The 19,256-nt window shown below is 41.2% G+C and overlaps 2 protein-coding genes across 2 annotated transcripts; both read right to left on the bottom strand.

Annotated features, from left to right (window-relative positions):
* Window positions 1-4,545: 4,545 nt before the first annotated feature.
* LOC130189632 (stromal membrane-associated protein 1-like) lies at window positions 4,546-14,170 on the bottom strand. The gene is made up of 10 exons (XM_056408530.1): window positions 13,929-14,170; window positions 13,387-13,520; window positions 12,807-12,892; window positions 12,610-12,685; window positions 12,431-12,475; window positions 12,243-12,318; window positions 10,770-10,900; window positions 10,142-10,358; window positions 8,709-9,022; window positions 4,546-5,216 (listed from the first exon to the last, which is right to left on the bottom strand). The coding sequence occupies exons 1-10, from the start codon at window positions 14,044-14,046 to the stop codon at window positions 5,082-5,084; spliced, it is 1,332 nt and encodes a 443-aa protein (XP_056264505.1). The 5' UTR covers window positions 14,047-14,170; the 3' UTR covers window positions 4,546-5,081.
* Window positions 14,171-14,368: 198 nt separating this feature from the next.
* cenpk (centromere protein K) lies at window positions 14,369-18,150 on the bottom strand. The gene is made up of 10 exons (XM_056408537.1): window positions 18,068-18,150; window positions 17,762-17,863; window positions 17,610-17,666; window positions 16,769-16,832; window positions 16,459-16,505; window positions 16,285-16,367; window positions 16,090-16,188; window positions 15,674-15,809; window positions 15,506-15,559; window positions 14,369-14,997 (listed from the first exon to the last, which is right to left on the bottom strand). The coding sequence occupies exons 1-10, from the start codon at window positions 18,068-18,070 to the stop codon at window positions 14,842-14,844; spliced, it is 801 nt and encodes a 266-aa protein (XP_056264512.1). The 5' UTR covers window positions 18,071-18,150; the 3' UTR covers window positions 14,369-14,841.
* Between the last annotated feature and the right edge of the window lie 1,106 nt (window positions 18,151-19,256).

The following is a 19,256-nucleotide window of genomic DNA, read 5'->3' as shown; positions in this document are numbered from 1 at the left end:
TGGGGTTTCTCTCCCCTCCATGTGCAAGTTCATTCCCACCATAAACACAGTCGTGTCTCCTAGGTTATAAACAAAGCATGTGGATCTGAATTGGAAATGCAGGATGGTTAAAGGCTGGCGTTTAACAGGCAAAGTTGGTTTGATGAGCCACACCTTGCATACAATGCAGGATCCTGAACACAGGATGGACTTACTTGGGCAGGGCTGAGTAGGATTGTAAATACGATTAGTGCGATCATGAAACAGGGAGTTTACATAAAGAGCGCATTCACTTTTAAAGCTTCCCATTGGAGGTGTGTACTGGAGTATATCCCAGCATGCATTGTGTATAGACAAATAGTGTGTTTTAAAGACATGTGTTCTGTTGAAATCCTTGAAATAACCAAAGAGAAATAGCGAATGAAAGGACCACTGATCAAAACCGCTCCGAGGCAGAGTGAGGCACATTTTCCCTATAAACTGCTACTGACTGTAAACACCTTCTGTATGACTCGGATTTTCCAAACTCTGCAAGTTTGTGTCCAAAAGCTCAATAAAGTATAACAAAACGCACCTTAAAAAAGGCAGTAGTAATTATAAACTTGATGCTCTGTATTTAGCACACTATATAACCAACGCTGCAAGAACAGAGAGACTGAGACGGAGTTTCTTTCCTCAGGCCATCAGGACAGGACCACCACAGACCACACACACACACACACACACATGTGTTTTTTATTGTAAATAGTGTGTACTTGTTGCCCTTGCACATTCCTGAGCATTGCCACTTTCATTTCACTGCACACCCTGTGTGTGTATGTGACAAATAAAACATCTTGAATCTTGAATCTTGAATCTTGAAATGTTAGGAAGCTCAACAACCAGCTACATGTATAAGTGATTAAATATAATAAGGGCAACTAGAAAATACATTAAAAAAATAGGATGCGAATTGAAAATACAATATGTACCCACAGAACAGTAAGCAGAAATAATATTGAGAGTTAATTTTGGCGACTCCCTTTTCTTTCAAAAGCTAATGCGCTCCTGCCACCTAGTGCTGGTTTCCTGTATGAAGATATACTTTTAGAGAGATTGGAAACCTTATTAAACCCAGAGAAAAAGAGTTGTTGCACCTTGTTAAAGCAAACCACACCTTCAGTTATCATGTCCCAAATCAGTTCAATATATGCAGGCACTCTCCAAAATGAACATCATAAATCAGCAGATTATTTTGGTAATTTCGAGAGATGTGTCAGTTTGATGGGAACTAGAGGCGGAATTTAGATTACAAAGATAGCAGGTGCACAAATGCTTTTGTTTTTATAGACACCTCTACCCAAGGTAGAACAAAACACAAGCTTTTTAAAAATAATTTTGATGAAGATGGTCAAAATACAGAAAAAAGTGATGCAAATTAACTATATATTAACTAGCACTATGGGCAAAAAATTGCAGAAAAAAGTCTCTCTGGAGACATAATCTTATGTAATCTTTCACCTGCTGCTTGGATTTAGTTACAATTTGGACTAACTAATAGTGCCCTGATGTTCTCCCTACACCTCAACACAATATGAGTATCGAAATATGTATTTATTATCAAACTATACGGCCTATACAAGCTTTTAAATAAATAGTCGACAGCTTTTTTTAAAAAACTTTGAATTCAGATAATATATGATGGTAAGTTAGCACATTTCATTGCCATCTCATTGATTCAGAAACTTTGAACAAAAACAAGTACAGTGGTCACAGTAAAGTCAAATGTTTAAAGTGAGTACTAAAATGAATTTTATTTCACATTAATATGTAACAAAGCATGTTTAACCAGGCGCAGCCTACATATAAATAAACAAAGATCCTCTGCTGAAGCGTTCTTGCCTTGGTTATTGACTTTGGACAGCAGGAGGCGGGGCTTCTCTTTCTCTTGCACTGCGCATGCTCAGCGTCGACAAGGGCTGAGAGGTCAAGGGGCCGGCGCCGGGAAACTACAGGAAGTAAAAACATGAGCCGACAGTGAGAAGAGGAATAACTATTGCTCTGTTGTCTAAGAACTATGTTCACAGAACAACAATGTCTTTGTTTGATGTTATCTGGTGTACTTTATATCAACATCCCCATTATTGAGTTTGTTGAAGTGGACATTTAAAGGGTCATTTCGCCACAGAATAAGCGTTTAACTGCCTCTAGTTGTGTTGAGCCGTGACCTTTGACCTCCATGTGCGAAGATGAAGAAAACATCTTAAAGTTTTACTGCTAAGCCTAATAGTTCCTTAAAAAGTTAAAGACTTAAGCTTAAAGAGACTCAAAACGTCTTTCAAAGCGCTGTAAATTAATGAGGCAGATGTTTGTGATGCTATCATGAGGTGGAATTACAAAATGTGGACAATAACGCATAAGAGGCAACGAGTAAAGCACAGCCAACAAATTCAGAATTCAATCAGCCAAGAACAGAGATGTCAAACAGTTGAGTTCACTTGAGTTTAAATTATGTGACGTATTTTGCATTTTTGCAAAACATGTGTGGCTAGATCCTGTGAAATGCTTTTAGTCTGGACTCTCCCCCCTGAGACCTGTTGCCATGGGAAACACAACTATTTCAGTGTTTCCAATCAGTCTTAGACGACGGCGGACTGCAGAAATACATTCCAATGTTGTACTAACACATTTTCATAATGAACCACAATATTTCAGATGTTCTTGACCCTCCTCTTCATGTGCAGAGAGTCCAGCTGTTGAGTTTGGCTTGGAAAGTCACTCCGGCCTCGTCAGCTTCACAGCGCCCTCACCTGGACCCACGCGTGGACCCTCACCTAGACACACGCCTGGACACACGCCTGGACCCTCACCTAGACCCTCACCTGGACCCTCACCTAGACCCACGCCTGGACCCTCACCTAGACACACGCCTGGACCCTCACCTGGACCCTCACCTGGACCCTCACCTGGACCCTCACCTGGACCCTCACCTGGACCCTCACATGGACCCTCACCTGGACCCTCACCTGGACCCTCACCTGGACCCTCACCTGGACCCTCACCTAGACCCTCACCTGGACCCTCACCTGGACCCTCACCTAGACCCTCACCTGGACCCACGCCTGGACCCTCACCTGGACCCACGCCTGGACCCTCACCTAGACCCTCACCTGGACCCACGCATGGACCCTCACCTGGACCCTCACCTAGACCCACGCCTGGACCCTCACCTGGACCCACGCATGGACCCTCACCTGGACCAACGCCTGGACCCTCACCTGGACCCTCACCTAGACCCTCACCTGGACCCACACGTGGACCCTCACCTGGACCCTCAGCTGACAGAGCTTGTTGTTGTGCAACTGTTAACAGGGATGCATATTCTGTCTTCAACAAATTAGACCCATTCAAATTTGCATACAAACAGGGACAGATGGTAAACATAAAATATACAAAATACATATAATAATAATAAATGAATGTTTTATTTCACTGCTTGTTTCTGACTAATGCTCATTTTAATTTGTGGCTTGTTTGACCACCACTTGCTCTAAATAGTGCTGCATATAAAAACATGCGATACAGAATGCTATCTATGTTTGTCATACGATTATATACTTTTAAATTGTCATAGTCATATTCATTTGCAATATAAACATTTTATAAAAAGGTAATAATAATATAGTGTACCAATATAAATAATTAGTACGTTTTAAAAATAGCATATAGTATACCATAAAAATGAAAATATAGGATGTCATAAAAAACTAAAATATGTCCTGTTACACGTAACCTGAAAAAATTAAATAAACAGACTGAAGGAAGAAAAAGTGAACTTCACACAATGTGAATGTCTATATGAAGATCTATTTGTTTAAATGTAATTACCATGCTTTGCAAAATTGTCAGACCTAGATGAGAGGAGGATACATCTGTTGACACAAATAGTCAATACAATCAATGTTGTTCCATTTTCTTATAAGCAGACAGCAGGAAACACTGGGTGCACTAAACCTTGAATGAGCTGCACATATGATCACGTTAATGCTGTGAAGCATGTCTGTCCTGTTGGACTCTTCAAGGAGCACTACTGCCACCTAGAGGGCCGGAGCAGTAGTGGACTGTTCCTCAGCGTAACGACGACACAACTGTATGACAAGATTGTGTTGACCTTTGTAAACGGCACATTAGATAAATTAATCCATCCATTAATAAGTTTCTTCTGGTGGTTTGTAATGTTGTTTTCCCCTCTGGTTAGTTCTCACAAACATATTGCGTCCATAAACATTTATAATTAACCAATACCTGTCTGCGAATTCAAACAATATTGGAGTCAAAAGCTTCTTCTTTTTCTCTTCACCTTCTCAAAAGGGGATGTTTTGATCTCCATGTGACGAAGAGGAACAGCTCCTATTCATTTCTACCATTGAACAATCTGCTCTTCTGATTCCTAATATACAAAAAGTAGTGGATATAGTTAGTTTCAGTGGTTAAGTGAGATCCTGGATCTGAATCTGGGCACGTATAGGTGATAAAAATGACCCTGGTAAATTTATATATAAATCATAGAAGACGCATCAAAGCCAGTCATTTATTATCACTTTTATTGTATAGGGGAACCACAAGTACTTTAAAAGAAGGCTATAGAGTGCTGTACATTTTGGAGCCGTACTGACAGACTTGTCATATCTTCTCCTGTTAAATACTATTCAATTAAATGTTCTATATTCTTATAATAATACAGTGATACAATAAAAGCTTGTGTAACTGGTCCTGCAGCTTTTTCTGATAAGTCAATATCATGTTTGTTTGGACTGTTACTTCCTTGTAGATTTTTTTTTTCTCCAAAAAAAAGGAAAATAAAAGTGATGATCAAAAACCATGACAGGCAGAAACTGCCAGGCTGTAATCCTGTATGAATCCCAATTCACTCACACAATAGAGAGAAAGAGAGATGGAGAAAGGGAGAAGAAGAAAAAAAAAGGAGATACAATTTTATGTTCTGAAGGCCGGGCCGCAATGGAAATGGGCATCAGTTCATAGGGAGGTGTGCAAAGCAGCACAATATATATTTTTTGCACTTTCTGCAACCTTTAATTTGACTCATCAAGCCGCTCGAAGTCTCACTTCCATACCGGCGTGCTCAGAGCCTGGCCGGATCCGGCGGCGGCCCATCCGCCCATCGCTGATGGAGGCTGACCGAAGGCCATCTGGACACCTGCGCCGTTCAGAGTCATCCCCGACATCTGCTGGTTCACCTGAGGATGCGAGAGAGAGATCTACGTCATCACCGGAGCAGAACTTCGCGGATTGTAATATTCCAATTCTGAAACCCAACCACGTCCAGGAAAGTAGTCCGCGATCCGAAATAAATCAAATCTAGGGCCGCAACGATATTTTTTTGATTAATTAATTAATCGATTATTTATTTATCTAAAAAAAAACAAAAAATTTTATTTTTCAAACCCTTTAACAAAACAATTTTCCAAGGGGTCATCGAAAAAACCTGAAAAAGTCTCATGGAATTTCATGGAATTTTTAGCAGGCCTAGAAGTAAAAAAAAAAAAAAATAAAAAAAAAAAAAAAAATTTAAAAAAAAATATTTTTTTTTTAAATGTTAATGTTATATATATTATACGTATATATTGAATTATTGTTGTTAATTTTAATATCTCATCTTCTCACTTGTTCATTTTTACACACAGTTTCAAAACATACAAAATTTCAAATTTGGTTTTTTCAAATGGAAAAAAAATGGAAAGGTCCTGCAACCTGATCACTCATGGGGATGATGGGGTCACAAACAAACAGAAACAACAGACTGACTCTCTCTCTCTCTCTGATCCCCAGCCCCCCCCCCTGATCAATATCATAGACACACGATTATTTTTTTTTTTTTTTTCACTCAGATTGCAGATTGCAGTGAAAAAAAAATGTGTGGTGCTCTCTCGTAATAAATAAAATGATGATGATGAGTCGAGTCTCGGCCATCCAGCGCTCAGAGACAGGCAGTGGGGGAAGTTAGAAAACTTGAATGTTTAATGTCAGTCCGCTACATCTGCTGCTGTCACGCTGCACGGTGTAGCGATACTAACAAAGTACCCGTACATTAAAAAAAGATATGATTTAGCATATTTTTAATATCGATACTTCATTAAAAGAGCACACAATCAGAGCTCACGAGCTGCTCCGCTCCGTTAAATGTTGTCTGCCAATTAGATTCATCAACAGAGGAGCAGCTCAGCGCTGATTGGCTCTCACAACGCAGCGTTCTGTCCTCTCCCTCCGCTTTGGTTTCTCCTGCGCCGCTCTGCGCTCAACTCAACTTTGTTTATACTCCGCGATTTATTGAGCGCCGTAATAATCGCGCGACACAACGAATCGATAATGAGATTCGTTGCCAACTATTTTAATAATCGAACCTTGGAGTGAGATTTTGTCGGGGGTGACCAAAATGTTGCCGCGCACGCAGCCACACACGTTGGTGGCTCAAATATCAGGAAATTTGAATTAATGTGGCGTTGTCCCCATGTTGTACCCATGTTGTACCCATGTTGTACCCTGCATTCTGGCCTGGCAAAGGTCTTTTACGAGGCATCTTTGCTACCTTAAATAATTAAAATGTTTTTTAATAACTCTACTCTCATTTACAAAAACATGACTAATTCTATTGCACAAATGTCCTGTCTTTATGTTAAATTTTTTAGAATACATCTTACTTGTTCAAAGAGCTGTTTTGAAATTTTTTGAGAGGGTCCTTTTCCTAGGCCTGCAAATAAAGTGATAAATGCTATGTGGGCAGCCTTAACAAACAATGCTCTGATGTGTTGAGCATGCAGTATACCAAGAGGTTAACAAGGTGCTCTCCTGCTGCTTGTTATGACAGCTGAGTTTACATCACCACACAAAATCACACGCACAAACACAACACATTATTTCAAGATTTAAAGTTTAAGAGAGTGAGAACTTAATTGAACCACATGTCATTAACAGGGCTCTCAAGTTTTGAAGACAGGCAAGAGTGACATATCTATCCAGGATGCTTTATTTTCATTGGTTGCTGGATTAAATCTTACCCAGATACAACAGATAAGTTTTTTTCTGATTGGCTATTGTGTAGCCCATTTCATTTTTTTGATTGGCTGATAAGTGGCTCCTCACAGCAGAACTCCAGGGGAGCGCTTGATTCCTCCACGGTGAGGGCAGCGCGACCAGCTCATGTTTGCGTGCTGCGGCACATTAAAACATTAAATAGCCGAGAGTTTTTTTTCAGCGTGAGAAATACGATGTGTGGCGGGAGTGCGTGACGTAAGACCGAAATGCGTGACTGTCCCGCTCAATGCGTGACACTTGAGAGCCCTGCATTAACACACCGTAGTCTCTGCTCGTTGTGTCCGTTTGAAAATCTTCTTCTGTTGCTAACTTCGGGACTCTTTGGGGTAAATAGGATGTCTATGCAGCGAATAGGTTTATAGATGCGCTCCTTAGCGCCATCTATCGTCGGGGAGTTTGAAAAGAAACCAACGCGCCTCAGCCCAAAATCAGAATTTCTTTTGCCGTGAGATATTGGTTGTGTGGCGTGAGAGCGTGTGAAAACATGCAAAAGCGTGTGTCACACGGCGAAACCGTGAGAGTTGGTAGCTCTGGCTTCATCATAGCTGTGTGGACACATGGACAACTAAACCACAACTGACACACACACATGAATTTAAAGCGGTGCAATTTATAGAATTTAAATTGCGATATGGACATTTATGAAAATAAGATGGGTCGACAAACGATTAATGCGATGCCCGAGTTGCTTTGGGTCGGATTGGAAAGGCCCGGGGTGACGGTTGGGCTTTGCAGCACCCCAGGTCCTGACCTCGTCGTTCAGTGCTCGTCCACCCTCTCTCCCTGTAAGGGTGGGCGGGGCTTCATGCTTCCGGCCCAACAGCCAATCGGTGTGCCGAGCCAAGATTTGTAAGTGTGCCTTTTGTTTCTGCGCCATCACCGTTCATATTTACAACCAATGTGGTCATGGCTGACTTGTTTACTGGAGCACAAGGCTCTCTATAGATCTACACTCTTAATGTTGCACTTGATGGATTTAACTATAACAATTTAATTCCAAACACATGCTTACAAAGCCGGTGATTAATCGTGTAAATAAATCATGATCTCCACTGAATATTCAGCAAAAAAACAAACAATCATAACTGATTGTTGCTATAATCAAGCAGGCGTACATGTACACAACACACACAGCACTGTTTGTTGGAGCTATTTAATTTGACATTTGTATTTAGGTTTTATTGTAAAGTAATATTGATTATTTATTGCTTATTTAGGTTATATCTTGATATGTTAGTTGTTTCTGATGATAGTTGTAGTTTAGTTTAATAGTTTTAGTTTTAGGTTCACTGATTGGGTGACACGGGGCACCTGTAGTTATATGTAGAGGTGGGTAGGCACAGGACCAGCATGCACCAGGGTGGCCAATGGTGTTTTACCACAGCACAGAGAGGAAGTGTCAACATTTTGTTTTTCTTTTTTTGTTGGTTTAAGAAATAAATGATCAGAATAATAACAGGCGGAAATGGACATTACTTTCTTTTGCATGCGTCAACACCGAAACCCACGGTGCATCAGTGGCGGTTTGATTTATAGTTTTGTTTGATTTCGTTCGACAAATGGCCACGACACTGTAGAGTTGTTTTTTAAATACCCTCCTACAACAGTAATCAACACAGCTTCACGGCTCTCCGTACCTGACCCATGTTCCACGGAGGCTGCTGCCCGGGCTGGATGGCGTACATGCCCTGAGCGGGCACCATGCCCGGAGGCAACGCGCCGCCCTGTGGTCCCATCATCCTCGGCGCCATGCCCATCACACCGGCGGCCGGCGCGTTCCCCATGAAGCCGTTGGGCATCGTCATCCCCACCATCATGCCCGGACTGGGCCCCATCATGGCACCCATGACGGTGGTGGGCGGCATGGCGGTGCCCATGCCGGGGAAAGCCTGATAGCCACCAGTGGCCTGGACAGGAAACTGCATCTGGGAGGGGCCCATGAACATGCCGGCTGAGGGGGGAAGGAAGACATGCGGAACAGAGGGAAGAGCGTCACGCATGTTAATACGGCTCTCAAACCTGAACTGGTAGAAGAACTGATGTGAAGTGTTTTCCAAAACCAGGCAAATATTTGTCTGTGTGTTTGTTTAGGAGCCGGCTAATCAGGAGTATGACACGTCTGCGGAACTGTGCTGGGAAATACAAGCAGGCATCCATTTGCTCCTGAAGGATCGTGTTCGCCACATAGATCCCATTACCTCGGTGAGCAAAATGATAATCTAGTCCAGTTGTTTTCAAACTGCAGCCCCAAGTTTTGGAACTAGTTTCCATAATTTTGGGGTTGAAAATTAGGAGTATAATGTTGCCATGAATATGCCTACTACCAACTATTCATACACTGTCATATTCATTGAATGTATTTTAACTCTAATATGTCCTTCTGTACACATGACATCTATTGCACCTTTCCATCCTGGAGAGGGATCCTCCTCTGTTGCTCTCCTGAAGGTTTCTTCCCTTTTTTCCCCCTGAAGGGTTATTTGGGAGTTTTTCCTGGTCCGATGTGAGGTTTTGGGGCAGGGATGTCTATGTGTACAGATTGTAAAGCACTCCTAGACAAATTTGTAATATGTGAAATTGGGCTATACAAATAAACTGAATTGAATGAAGGCAATGAGTTAGTTGTGGTCGACAATTTCCCCATTTTCTTTGTCTATTTATTTATATATATATATATATATAAATAATTCAAAATAATCCTCAGGCAAGTTCTGAAGTTATAGGAAGCATATTTTTTCTCTGATTTCATGTCAGCTTTATGGGGGATGGCTATCAAACCTCAATATTTTATGGTGCAGAACAAATGCATCTGCAGGACAGAGTAAAGTAGAACAAGATGGAATTAAATGTCTGGCCAGATTTGCAATCTCTCCTGCCTTACAAGTAGGTCCTGATTTAAATTGTTTTAAATGTCTCCCAATTTTAGGCAAACTTTGTTTAGCAACACTAAGGTTTTGGAGGAAACATGTACAATGCTTTAGGAATCGAGAAATACAAATGATTACGTCTCAAAGACGATACAAGACGATGACTTGGGTTGCATGTCACATTGTCATGTCTGGGTCCTCACCAGCAGGGGCCTGTTGGGACATGCTGTTGGTCCCATAGAGGGACAGGATGGAGTCCTTGGACAGCGGCTTCTTGGTCGTGTCTTCAGTCTTAGCGGCGCTGCTGGCGTCACTGAACAGGTCCAGGTCTCCCGGCCCCGACCCCGAGCTGGCTCCGCCTCCTGCTGCCCCTGCAGCTCGAGCTTGTGTCGGAGTGCCGGCTGCGCTCCCGGAGCTCGCCTGACAGGAGGAAATATTTCAGATGACGGTCTAAGTAACAGCGACTTCGGCTGAATACATCGGGAGATCAATACTGACAAAACAGGTTTTTAATGAATGACGATTAATAAAAGGTTATATAGACTATATAAATACACACGCACACACCAGTTGCAGCACTATTTAAATGTTTATTCCACTGATTGCCTCATTAGCTACATTCATTTTCTATCTCCGCCTCTTTCCCCGTCTCTCGTATTGGTGTTTCCGTCTCGTGGGCTATTGATGCCGGTAGTTATCATTTTACTTTTTATTTTCCTACTGCGCGCTTCATTCCGGTTGTACAACTAGACAACCATTAGTCGAGCTCTCCTGAGCGTCATTTAGAAATTAGTACGAAATCTGAACAGGGGACGTCTTGCCGGATTTTACCTGAGAAAACTGAGCTGCAGATGAGGATGAAGGGAGGGGGTTGGATACCATGGGGCCGAATATATCCAGGTCATCGTCGTTCTGGCTTGTGCTCGTGCTACCGTTGTTAGTGGATTCAGCTGCCGGTACGTCTGTGGCGGAGAGTTAAAGAAACTGGTTTTACAGGAAAAAAATGCTGAACACAATTCACTGAAGACACTCCCAATTACATTCTACCGGGATTTACAAGAAGGTATGAAAGACCGGAAATAAAACCATAATGCGTCATGTAATTGCTGTGGAAAGGGGTGTAAAACAAACAGGGCTTGTGTTTGCTAATGTGAGAATACGTGTCATCTTTCTCTTCATTTAAGGCCCTCCCACCGCCGGCAGTCAGCGTCATAGTTATTACAATACAGACATATTAGCGCTCATTAGCTCAGTGACCACAAAACATCCAAATACTGCAGCGCCCCTCAGTAGCATAAATATGTCATCTTACTTTAAACTGTAAATGTAATTGCTGTAATGAAGCAATAACACGCATATTCCTAGATATGCACATTCAACAACTAATGCCATCGCATCTAAAGAAAGGGGGATAAGTGCACACCGCCTGGAGTTCTACCTCTCCATTTGGCCATGAGAAACTCATTTTCTACACATCAATGCAGAAATATTTCGTAAATATTCACTGCAAAACCTGCTGCAAGGGACCCAGCAATGGACCCATGGGTAAAAACCTTTCCGTATGGTTGGCATAAATGTGCTGGAAGCAACTGAGATTAGGCGTGGCCTCCATTCACGATGTGTCAAACAGTCCCCATTGTACGGTTTAACCCGTATCATATTTCAGGCTGCTTCCCCAAAGAAAAGAAAAAGGTCCGAGCCTGGAAGTAAACAACCAGAAGTGACTAGTCGGTCGCTCACGACGGCGGCTGAGTCAGCAGTTTGTACGCTTCCTCTGAGAAACACACGAAACAAACCTCGCTGTGGTTCACTGCCTCAACTGCGACTTGAGAACCGGCGTCACTAAAGTTCTCATTCGCGTAGTGAGAACACAGCGGAGCGTATTGGTTTGTCTGCTTCTTGTCAGATGTTACATGGGTGCTAAAAAGCAACTGAAACGATAACAGAGCCTTTACTCATCACACACACCGACGGTGAGGACAACACAAGCTCCAAACAGAAGCGGTCGTGGTTGGTGTTAAAGCACAGCAATAACATGCGATAATGTTTAAAGTTATTAAAATGGAATACAAATCAGTTATCTAAAATTGCACGGCGCTGTCTAACCCTCCAAACTCACGGCTCAATGAGTTTATCGTCTTCCGCTCAGTTATTGGAACCGGCAATAAAAGGGAGAATAATTACAAGCTGAAAACGCATTTAACCAGATGACATAAATATCTCAGACTCAGTCAGCTCATTCATAAGGCACATTTCATTAAATGTTTTATTTTCCAGCACCACACAAAGTACTGAGGTACTCACCAAGGCCCAGGAGGTTCACAGAGGGTTCTGTAGTCTTAGCGGGGCTGATTTTGGGCGCTGGCCTGGACTCTTCATTCTAAAAGCAATGGTAGATTAAATAAATAAATGTAGTAAGGAGATATGGGACAATAATAATGATGAGGAGCATGAAGGAATGTGCATGACACGCTTATCTTGGTGTAGGTCACCTTGCTGCTTCGATCTAGCTGCCTCTCTTTTTTAGCATCTTTTGGCTAAAAAAAAACAACAAAACAAACTACAAATGAACAACAGGAAAACTGATGCCACTTGCTTTCACAAGTGTGTACACTACTTTTAAAAGCATGAACATTCTAGCTATTTAGTATAAAAAACACTGGATACATACACTGCTGCCATTGGTTACATTCTTGCTGTAGTATATCTTCTTTTCATATTTATCCCTAATGAAGAATTCCACAGCTCTTAGGTCAGAGTTAAGAGAAAGAAAGGGTTAAAAAAAAGTGTGAAAAATGAATCGCTTCATTATATACAGTATGGCACTTTCAGGTTATTTTAAGGGTGTCTGCTGGCAGTGAAGGATACTGGTCTGTTTGAGGTCTTCTGAAGTTTTCTGGAAGGGTTGCTTCATAAAGCTGCCGGGCATTGGTGTTGGCCATATCCTGTATACTCTTAACAAAAAGAAGAAGAAAAAGGACAGTAGTTTATATAATATAAATAATTACAACGTGTATGTTCATGTTATCAGTAAACTTCAAGCTGAAAACTGGCAGTTATGGTAAGTTCTAAATGACATCAATGCAGCGTAGTGACCGACCCAATCAATTTGCATTATAGGAGTTGTAGGTATGTTTGAAGCTCGACTCACACAATGGACTACAAGTTAGGATCTTTCACCGTCAACCAAGTTTATTGAGGCACAGTGTTAAATTATTGAGAGTACCCCTTTATAATACATGTGCAGGCTTGTCACAGGTCTGAGGCGTTGAAGAGGAACGGCTGGTTGTCACTGGAGCACAGACAGTGCTCAAAGAAAGGATGCACAAATAACTTTCCTTAACCCAACAAAGCATTTGCAATAATGTCTCACCACAGCTATTTAAACCGATCTAAAAGCATCGATTTCTGTAATTGAACCAAAGTGCATGGGGAACCAAAACAATACCTGCATTTGTTCTGCGGTCCATTGGTCCAGGTTGACTGATTTGACCCGAGATATGTGCACCCCGAGGTTCCTGTGGATGCCAGCACACCGGATGCAGATAAATACTCCCAGATTCCAGGATGCCCATCTTGGTCCTAATAAAGCAAACGAACAGTAATGTGATTGGATTATAGAGGGGCGTCTGAAGAAGAAGACACAACATGTAACATCTTGTGGTGACTAAAAGTGCCAAAAAGCCAGCGGTGCATTCTTTCCCAATGACGGAACATGGAAACAAAGTTCCCGTGGAGAAGCTGCACCAGTTTTTATTAAACGCTTGTAAAACGCTCTGAAGGCGGCGTTAAGGGAGAGCGAGAGGCTTGTGTAGCTACATTTAGAGAAGTCAGCTAGCTAGTTAGCTACTTAGTTTAGCTCGAGGGGAAGAGATGTCAGCTGACGAGCTCGAGCCAGTTAGCTCAGCTAACCACAACGAATTCCGAGTGATAATGTGAACTCCGCGAAGCTGAATTGTTTAAAAAAAACAGACAGTGTGAATGTCGTACCTTTCGCCTCGCAGTCGGCGCAGTACTTGTTGTCTTCCTCTCTCAGCATTTTGGACAGGGTGTTCTGGTGCTGCTCGTTGAGTTTAAAGGCCTTCTCTCTCTCCGAGCGGGTTGCCATGGTCACGGCTTTAGTTGGACTCCTTTAATACAAAATAACCCCACTCGTAAATTGAATTACGTTACCGATAAAAGACCATAATCGGGGGGTGATGAAGAGCATCGGAGTGAGATGTGAAAACACCCGGAACCGGAATATCCCCTCTCCGCCCACAGGAATGCTAAAGATGACGCGCCGCATGCGTCTGATTGGACGACGGTTCTGACGTCATGTGACGCACAACGTTTCGTTTGAAAAAGTTTTCATTTTCATAGATAAGAAAAAGAAGAATACATTGCACTACAAGTTTATCCAGCTACATAAATCATGAGAAGACGATCAATGAAATGGTTTTAAGTTTATTGGACATGAAAATATATACATCGAAATAACACTTGGCTACCTTGAGGCTTTTAAAAAGTCACATTTAAATGAAACCAAATATAGTCATGAATACAAAACTTCTCATTTCTCATTGCTGATTTAATCTTGACAAAGGATCAGAGATAATATGTACTTAAGATAAAAATCAACCTAATGATTTAAGTTTGCTTCAATGTAGGTGGTATCTGATGTTTGAATGGACCCATGGTTACTCTGTACAACAGATCTTTAAAAAAGAAAATAAGGTGTGAAGCCTAATTGGGCAAGTTACACATTTGATAATTCACACTTCATTATATATCTAACCTCATATTTTCCCCAGCTCTTCTTCTTTATACAAGCTAACATAAATATACATAATGATGGCACTATACAATCTGACTCGAATTATAAACATTAGCAGACACGTGAGATGCCTATTGCACCACTGCTTTAACAAAAGGGTTCCAGGCGGATCTTGAAGTTATTCTCCTGGTGCCTCACTGCAATGCCGTAGCGGAGGAGCATCTCCACGTACGGTGGCCAGAATGTGCCGTCCAGTGTGACATAGGGGTCGTGTGGTGTGGTCAGGACCTTGTTCATGAGCAGCTGTGGAGGGTGAAGAGGAAGATTGATGTTAAAGGAGGGTGCACGGCGATGACAACCTATAACAAGTGTGTAGGTCAGCATTTATAAAGAGATAGTTCAATAGATTTTGATTTGTATTTATCTCTCTAAACTGGAAGGAGATGACATGACAAGAAAATACTGGATGTTTTACACTATGACATGAATATTTTCAAACATATTTAAGTTTGAGACGATTACACTTATGTCTACAACCACCTGACCTCAAATTCAAATGAACGGGAGGGGGGGGAGAAAAAGATGTTTCAACATCCCAGTAGAAGCCTTTCACAGTTGATATTTTGTTTATATATATATATATATATATATACACACACCGTTATGCAAAACAGCACCAAAGACAAATTCTAAAGTGAAAAGCTACATGGTCACACACCTGTATTATAATTTGAAAAATCAAGATCATATTCCTTTCACAAGGAAACATAATTGGACATCAACATTGATTTTGTAGTGAATCAAAACCCACCTCAAGAATTTCATTAAGTGAAATCAAGTCTTCATCCAACTCCTGGGCAATGTTCTAAAAAAAAGAAGAAAAAAAAGATGGTTATCTGCACCGGTGTGGTAACTGCACCGGTTTGGCACGTAAACAGGCGGCACGGACAATCGTCAAACACAGAACCGGTCGCTGCACCTTGTTCTTCTTATTCGTACTGGTTTCATTCTGAGGGAGAGGGACGTGCTTCTCCAGTATGTCCCCCAGTGACTCCATCAACCTTTCCTGGTACAACTTCATTTTTTGGATTTTCATCTTGGTGTCCTGCAATATACTGTGGAACACAAACGCACACACCATGTTGGTTCTTACAAACAGTTTTCAAAGCGAAGTTTGCGTAAAATGGAGTGCTTTGGCACGTTTGTGCTCTAGGCTGTAGGTGAAAATGAGCTTGTGTGGCTCAATCTGGCACATTTACATGATGGACTCACCTGCGTGTTTTAATGAATGTGCATCGTTCCTTCTTTAATAAAATTAATGTGTTTTGCTGCCCTCTAGTGGACAAACACCTCAAATCTTGAACTCTAGTTTAGTGAGATCGCCATGACGCTCACCTGTGCTCTGAAAAGGTCCCCTTTTCCAATTGAAGTTGTTCAACATGGTCATTGGCAGCTATCAGCACCTGTTTCTTCTCCTCCAACCACTTTTGTTCACTAAAATACAAACATCATCACACAAACACTGAGCAAAAAAAAAGAGAAACATGTACATGCTCTGAGAAAAGTACTATTACTAAAATATGTACGCACAGTTCTTTAGTTTCTCTCAATTTGTCTCTCTTTGCTTCATGGCAAGAAAGAACCATCTCGAGTTCAGAGCACAGCTTGAGCATCTGTGGAAAACAAAGCGGGAAAATGGATTGCATAACTATAACTGAATTTAAATTAAAAGTCTTCTATGTTACATTTCACACACAGACTTACCTCTTCTTTTCCAGCTCGAAGTAAAACTTCTGAATTGGATGCCAGCACTGGATAGAACAAAAATAAATAAACAAATACTAGAAATAATTTGTTATACCCGCTAATGTTGTAATAGCAAACAGGTAGCAACAGCAGGTATAACAATTGAAAATTATGTGAAAGCCTGGAATTATAATTTGATGAAGTTACAAAGTCTGAAAAATAAATCTCGATTCAAGAGGAACTGGTAATGATTTGTGGTATTTATATTTCAGTTGTAAGCACTTATATGTCATTAGTGTTACAGCTTCAGTGTGAAGAGAGGACTTACATTCCGGCTTCACGGTCAGCCACTGCTTCAGTTCAGCTTCTGTTGCTATCAGTCGATTTACTGCCTATTGAAGAAGAATATTCACTGATTTAACACGTGACATCATATTTATGATGGCTATTGATTAGTTATTAAGTTATTTACATACACCAATGGCACACCTAATGAATGTGAAACAACAGTAGTTTTGTCAAATGTGACAAGGAACATTCTAACTGAACAATGGTTTAGTGGTAGCTGATTGTAATGGATATCCATCATCTAAGTTTGAAAATACTTTATTTAAAATACTGATACCGATTCTGTGATATTTTAACTGAAAGTTAGTACATCTGTGTCAACAGGTGAGGATGAGGTCGTTCTCGTTTGTTGAAGCAGTAATGCAGTGGGGTATTTGTTTTTCTACAATGATATACCTTTAGTGATGAATTAACTTTTAAATGCTGCATCATTTGTTCACACAATGTATAACATACATCTGTGGGATCATAGGGGGAAAAAGGCTTTTTTGAAAGCTCTCTCGCATTGTGTTTAATTAAGTTTCCGTGTTCAAAGTTAGTGGTGCTAGAATGGCTAGGTATGATGAGCTTTTTATGGCTGTCCAAGCCCTGTGCTTCATCATTTTGTTGCATAATTGATGGTTTATTAGTCAGATAAATAGGTTATACTGCTTGCCTCTGTAAAGACCTTTGATGTACATTATACGTACAATAAAAGGCTGTATAAAAATGACATTTTGAAGATGATGTTAGCAATTTAAACTTCAAGGTTTTCCATGTTGTCACCATTGAGTAAATATTAAACTGAAAGGATCAGCAACGAGCATGTACAATCATCTCACCGGCTGCTGAGGATTCTCGCAGAAATCTGGTTCACAGAGTATAATCTCATTCTGGAGCTGCAACACAAACGGAACAGGTGTGCGGTGTGTAGCTTCTCTGCACACCAGGTTGACTGGTTGGAAACGACATGCCTGGCTCAACGTTAGTTTACCTTTTCCAGCTGAGCGAACTGCTCCTCGCACTGGTCCATCAGCTCGGCCTGAGCTGCCTCCGACAGCTCCGCTGTCGCCTGGCCGCCGAGCTTCACCTCGGCCTGAGCACGAACACATGAAACCCACACGCAGGGGCGAAATTGAGGTTTTATTAGATGTCGGCTGGTTCTGGCTCGTGATGCATTCGTGAAAAGGTGACATTACAATGGCCGATATTCTCGACAATTATCGTGAATACATATTATTTCACATCGCCGTGTACATATTTGCGCGACAATAATTCGTCAAAGGAGGTCCAGTCTTACCATAAGATCTGAATTTCACTCTCTTTTTTTCCGCAACACGGAAACCAACAACAACAATCGCTCCCTCTTTTTTTTCAAAAAACCGCCAACACTGATGACGTCACGTCTGCGACAGAGGGGAGTGCTGAAGAGCGTCAAGGCTGCGCTGAACTGCGCATGTTCAGTGCGGTTTCCTTCAAAACTGCGAACCACAGAAATGCAGATTAAGCTATTTATTTAAAATAAACGGGTAAGTGAGTAAAGAACTATTTGAACTGCTCGTGATGATCAATCTAACAGTGTGGACAGCACGACGCAGAACATCAATACACAGTTCTTCAGCACTGAGGGCTTTATGGTTTTCTTTCTTCAATAGAAACACTATAGGTCTTTTCCAACAAAGCCACAGCAAGGAGTCCTTTGATACCTCTGGCGGATTAAAAGATCAAAACTCAGTCACTGTTTTTCCCATCACTGCTTAATAGTAGGCTACAGTTCCAGTATAGGAACATGTGCAGTTGGTGGATGTGTCCAAATGTGTTGGTCAGTAAGTATTACAGTCAGAAGAAAACAGCCACCAGAGCACTATTATTATTCAATCTCTCCACTAAATCTAATTCAACATAATTAGTGAGAGAGAGTGAGGAGCAGATCTGTTGTCTGCATTAAAAAGCATGTTTTGTTAACCCAAATCAAACTTAATTAATGTATCGGATCAAAGATCAAAACCAAATTAAATGGATTTTCTCTAGGAAACACAGACAGAATTCGTATTTCAAATGCTGTTTTTAATTTAGATTTATATCTGCCTTCTAATATCCACAATTGCCATTTAAATGCTAAATATCATATCATCACATTGACTATTTTGGTTTTGCAGTAATTTGTTTTTCTTTCATTAAGGTACTCTAATGTGTTCACCACTTTTGATTAATATACATTACATTTCCTCTCATTTATTTTGGTAAATCTTGCACAATCTGTCAAAAATCAAATGTATTGACAATTCCTTATGCCATCAACTCAGTATTACTTTGTAGTATTCATTTGATGTAATTACACATTTAATTTTGACACACACACACACACACACACACACACACACACACACACACACACACACACACACACACACACACACACACACACACACACACACACACACACACACACACACACACACACACACACACACACACACACACACGTA

This window comes from Pseudoliparis swirei, chromosome 24, assembly GCF_029220125.1.
Source record: "Pseudoliparis swirei isolate HS2019 ecotype Mariana Trench chromosome 24, NWPU_hadal_v1, whole genome shotgun sequence".
Taxonomy (NCBI): Eukaryota; Metazoa; Chordata; class Actinopteri; order Perciformes; family Liparidae; genus Pseudoliparis; species Pseudoliparis swirei.
Note: the sequence above shows the minus strand (reverse complement) of the source record. Positions and strands in the feature narration are given on the sequence as shown.

What these genes read in the sequence shown, in the direction of transcription:
- LOC130189632 (XM_056408530.1), bottom strand. Translation starts at nt 14,046, where the DNA reads ATGGCAACCCGCTCGGAGAGAGAGAAGGCCTTTAAACTCAACGAGCAG. An exon ending in AGCTAGATCGAAGCAGCAAG is followed by an intron (nt 12,319 to 12,430) that starts GTGACCTACACC and finishes CATTGCTTTTAG; the next exon opens with AATGAAGAGTCCAGGCCAGC. An exon ending in CTCCGTGGAACATGGGTCAG is followed by an intron (nt 5,217 to 8,708) that starts GTACGGAGAGCC and finishes TCGCATCCTCAG; the next exon opens with GTGAACCAGCAGATGTCGGG.
- cenpk (XM_056408537.1), bottom strand. An exon ending in TTGAGAGAAACTAAAGAACT is followed by an intron (nt 16,189 to 16,284) that starts GTGCGTACATAT and finishes TTTGTATTTTAG; the next exon opens with TGAACAAAAGTGGTTGGAGG. An exon ending in GGGACCTTTTCAGAGCACAG is followed by an intron (nt 15,810 to 16,089) that starts GTGAGCGTCATG and finishes TGTGTTCCACAG; the next exon opens with TATATTGCAGGACACCAAGA.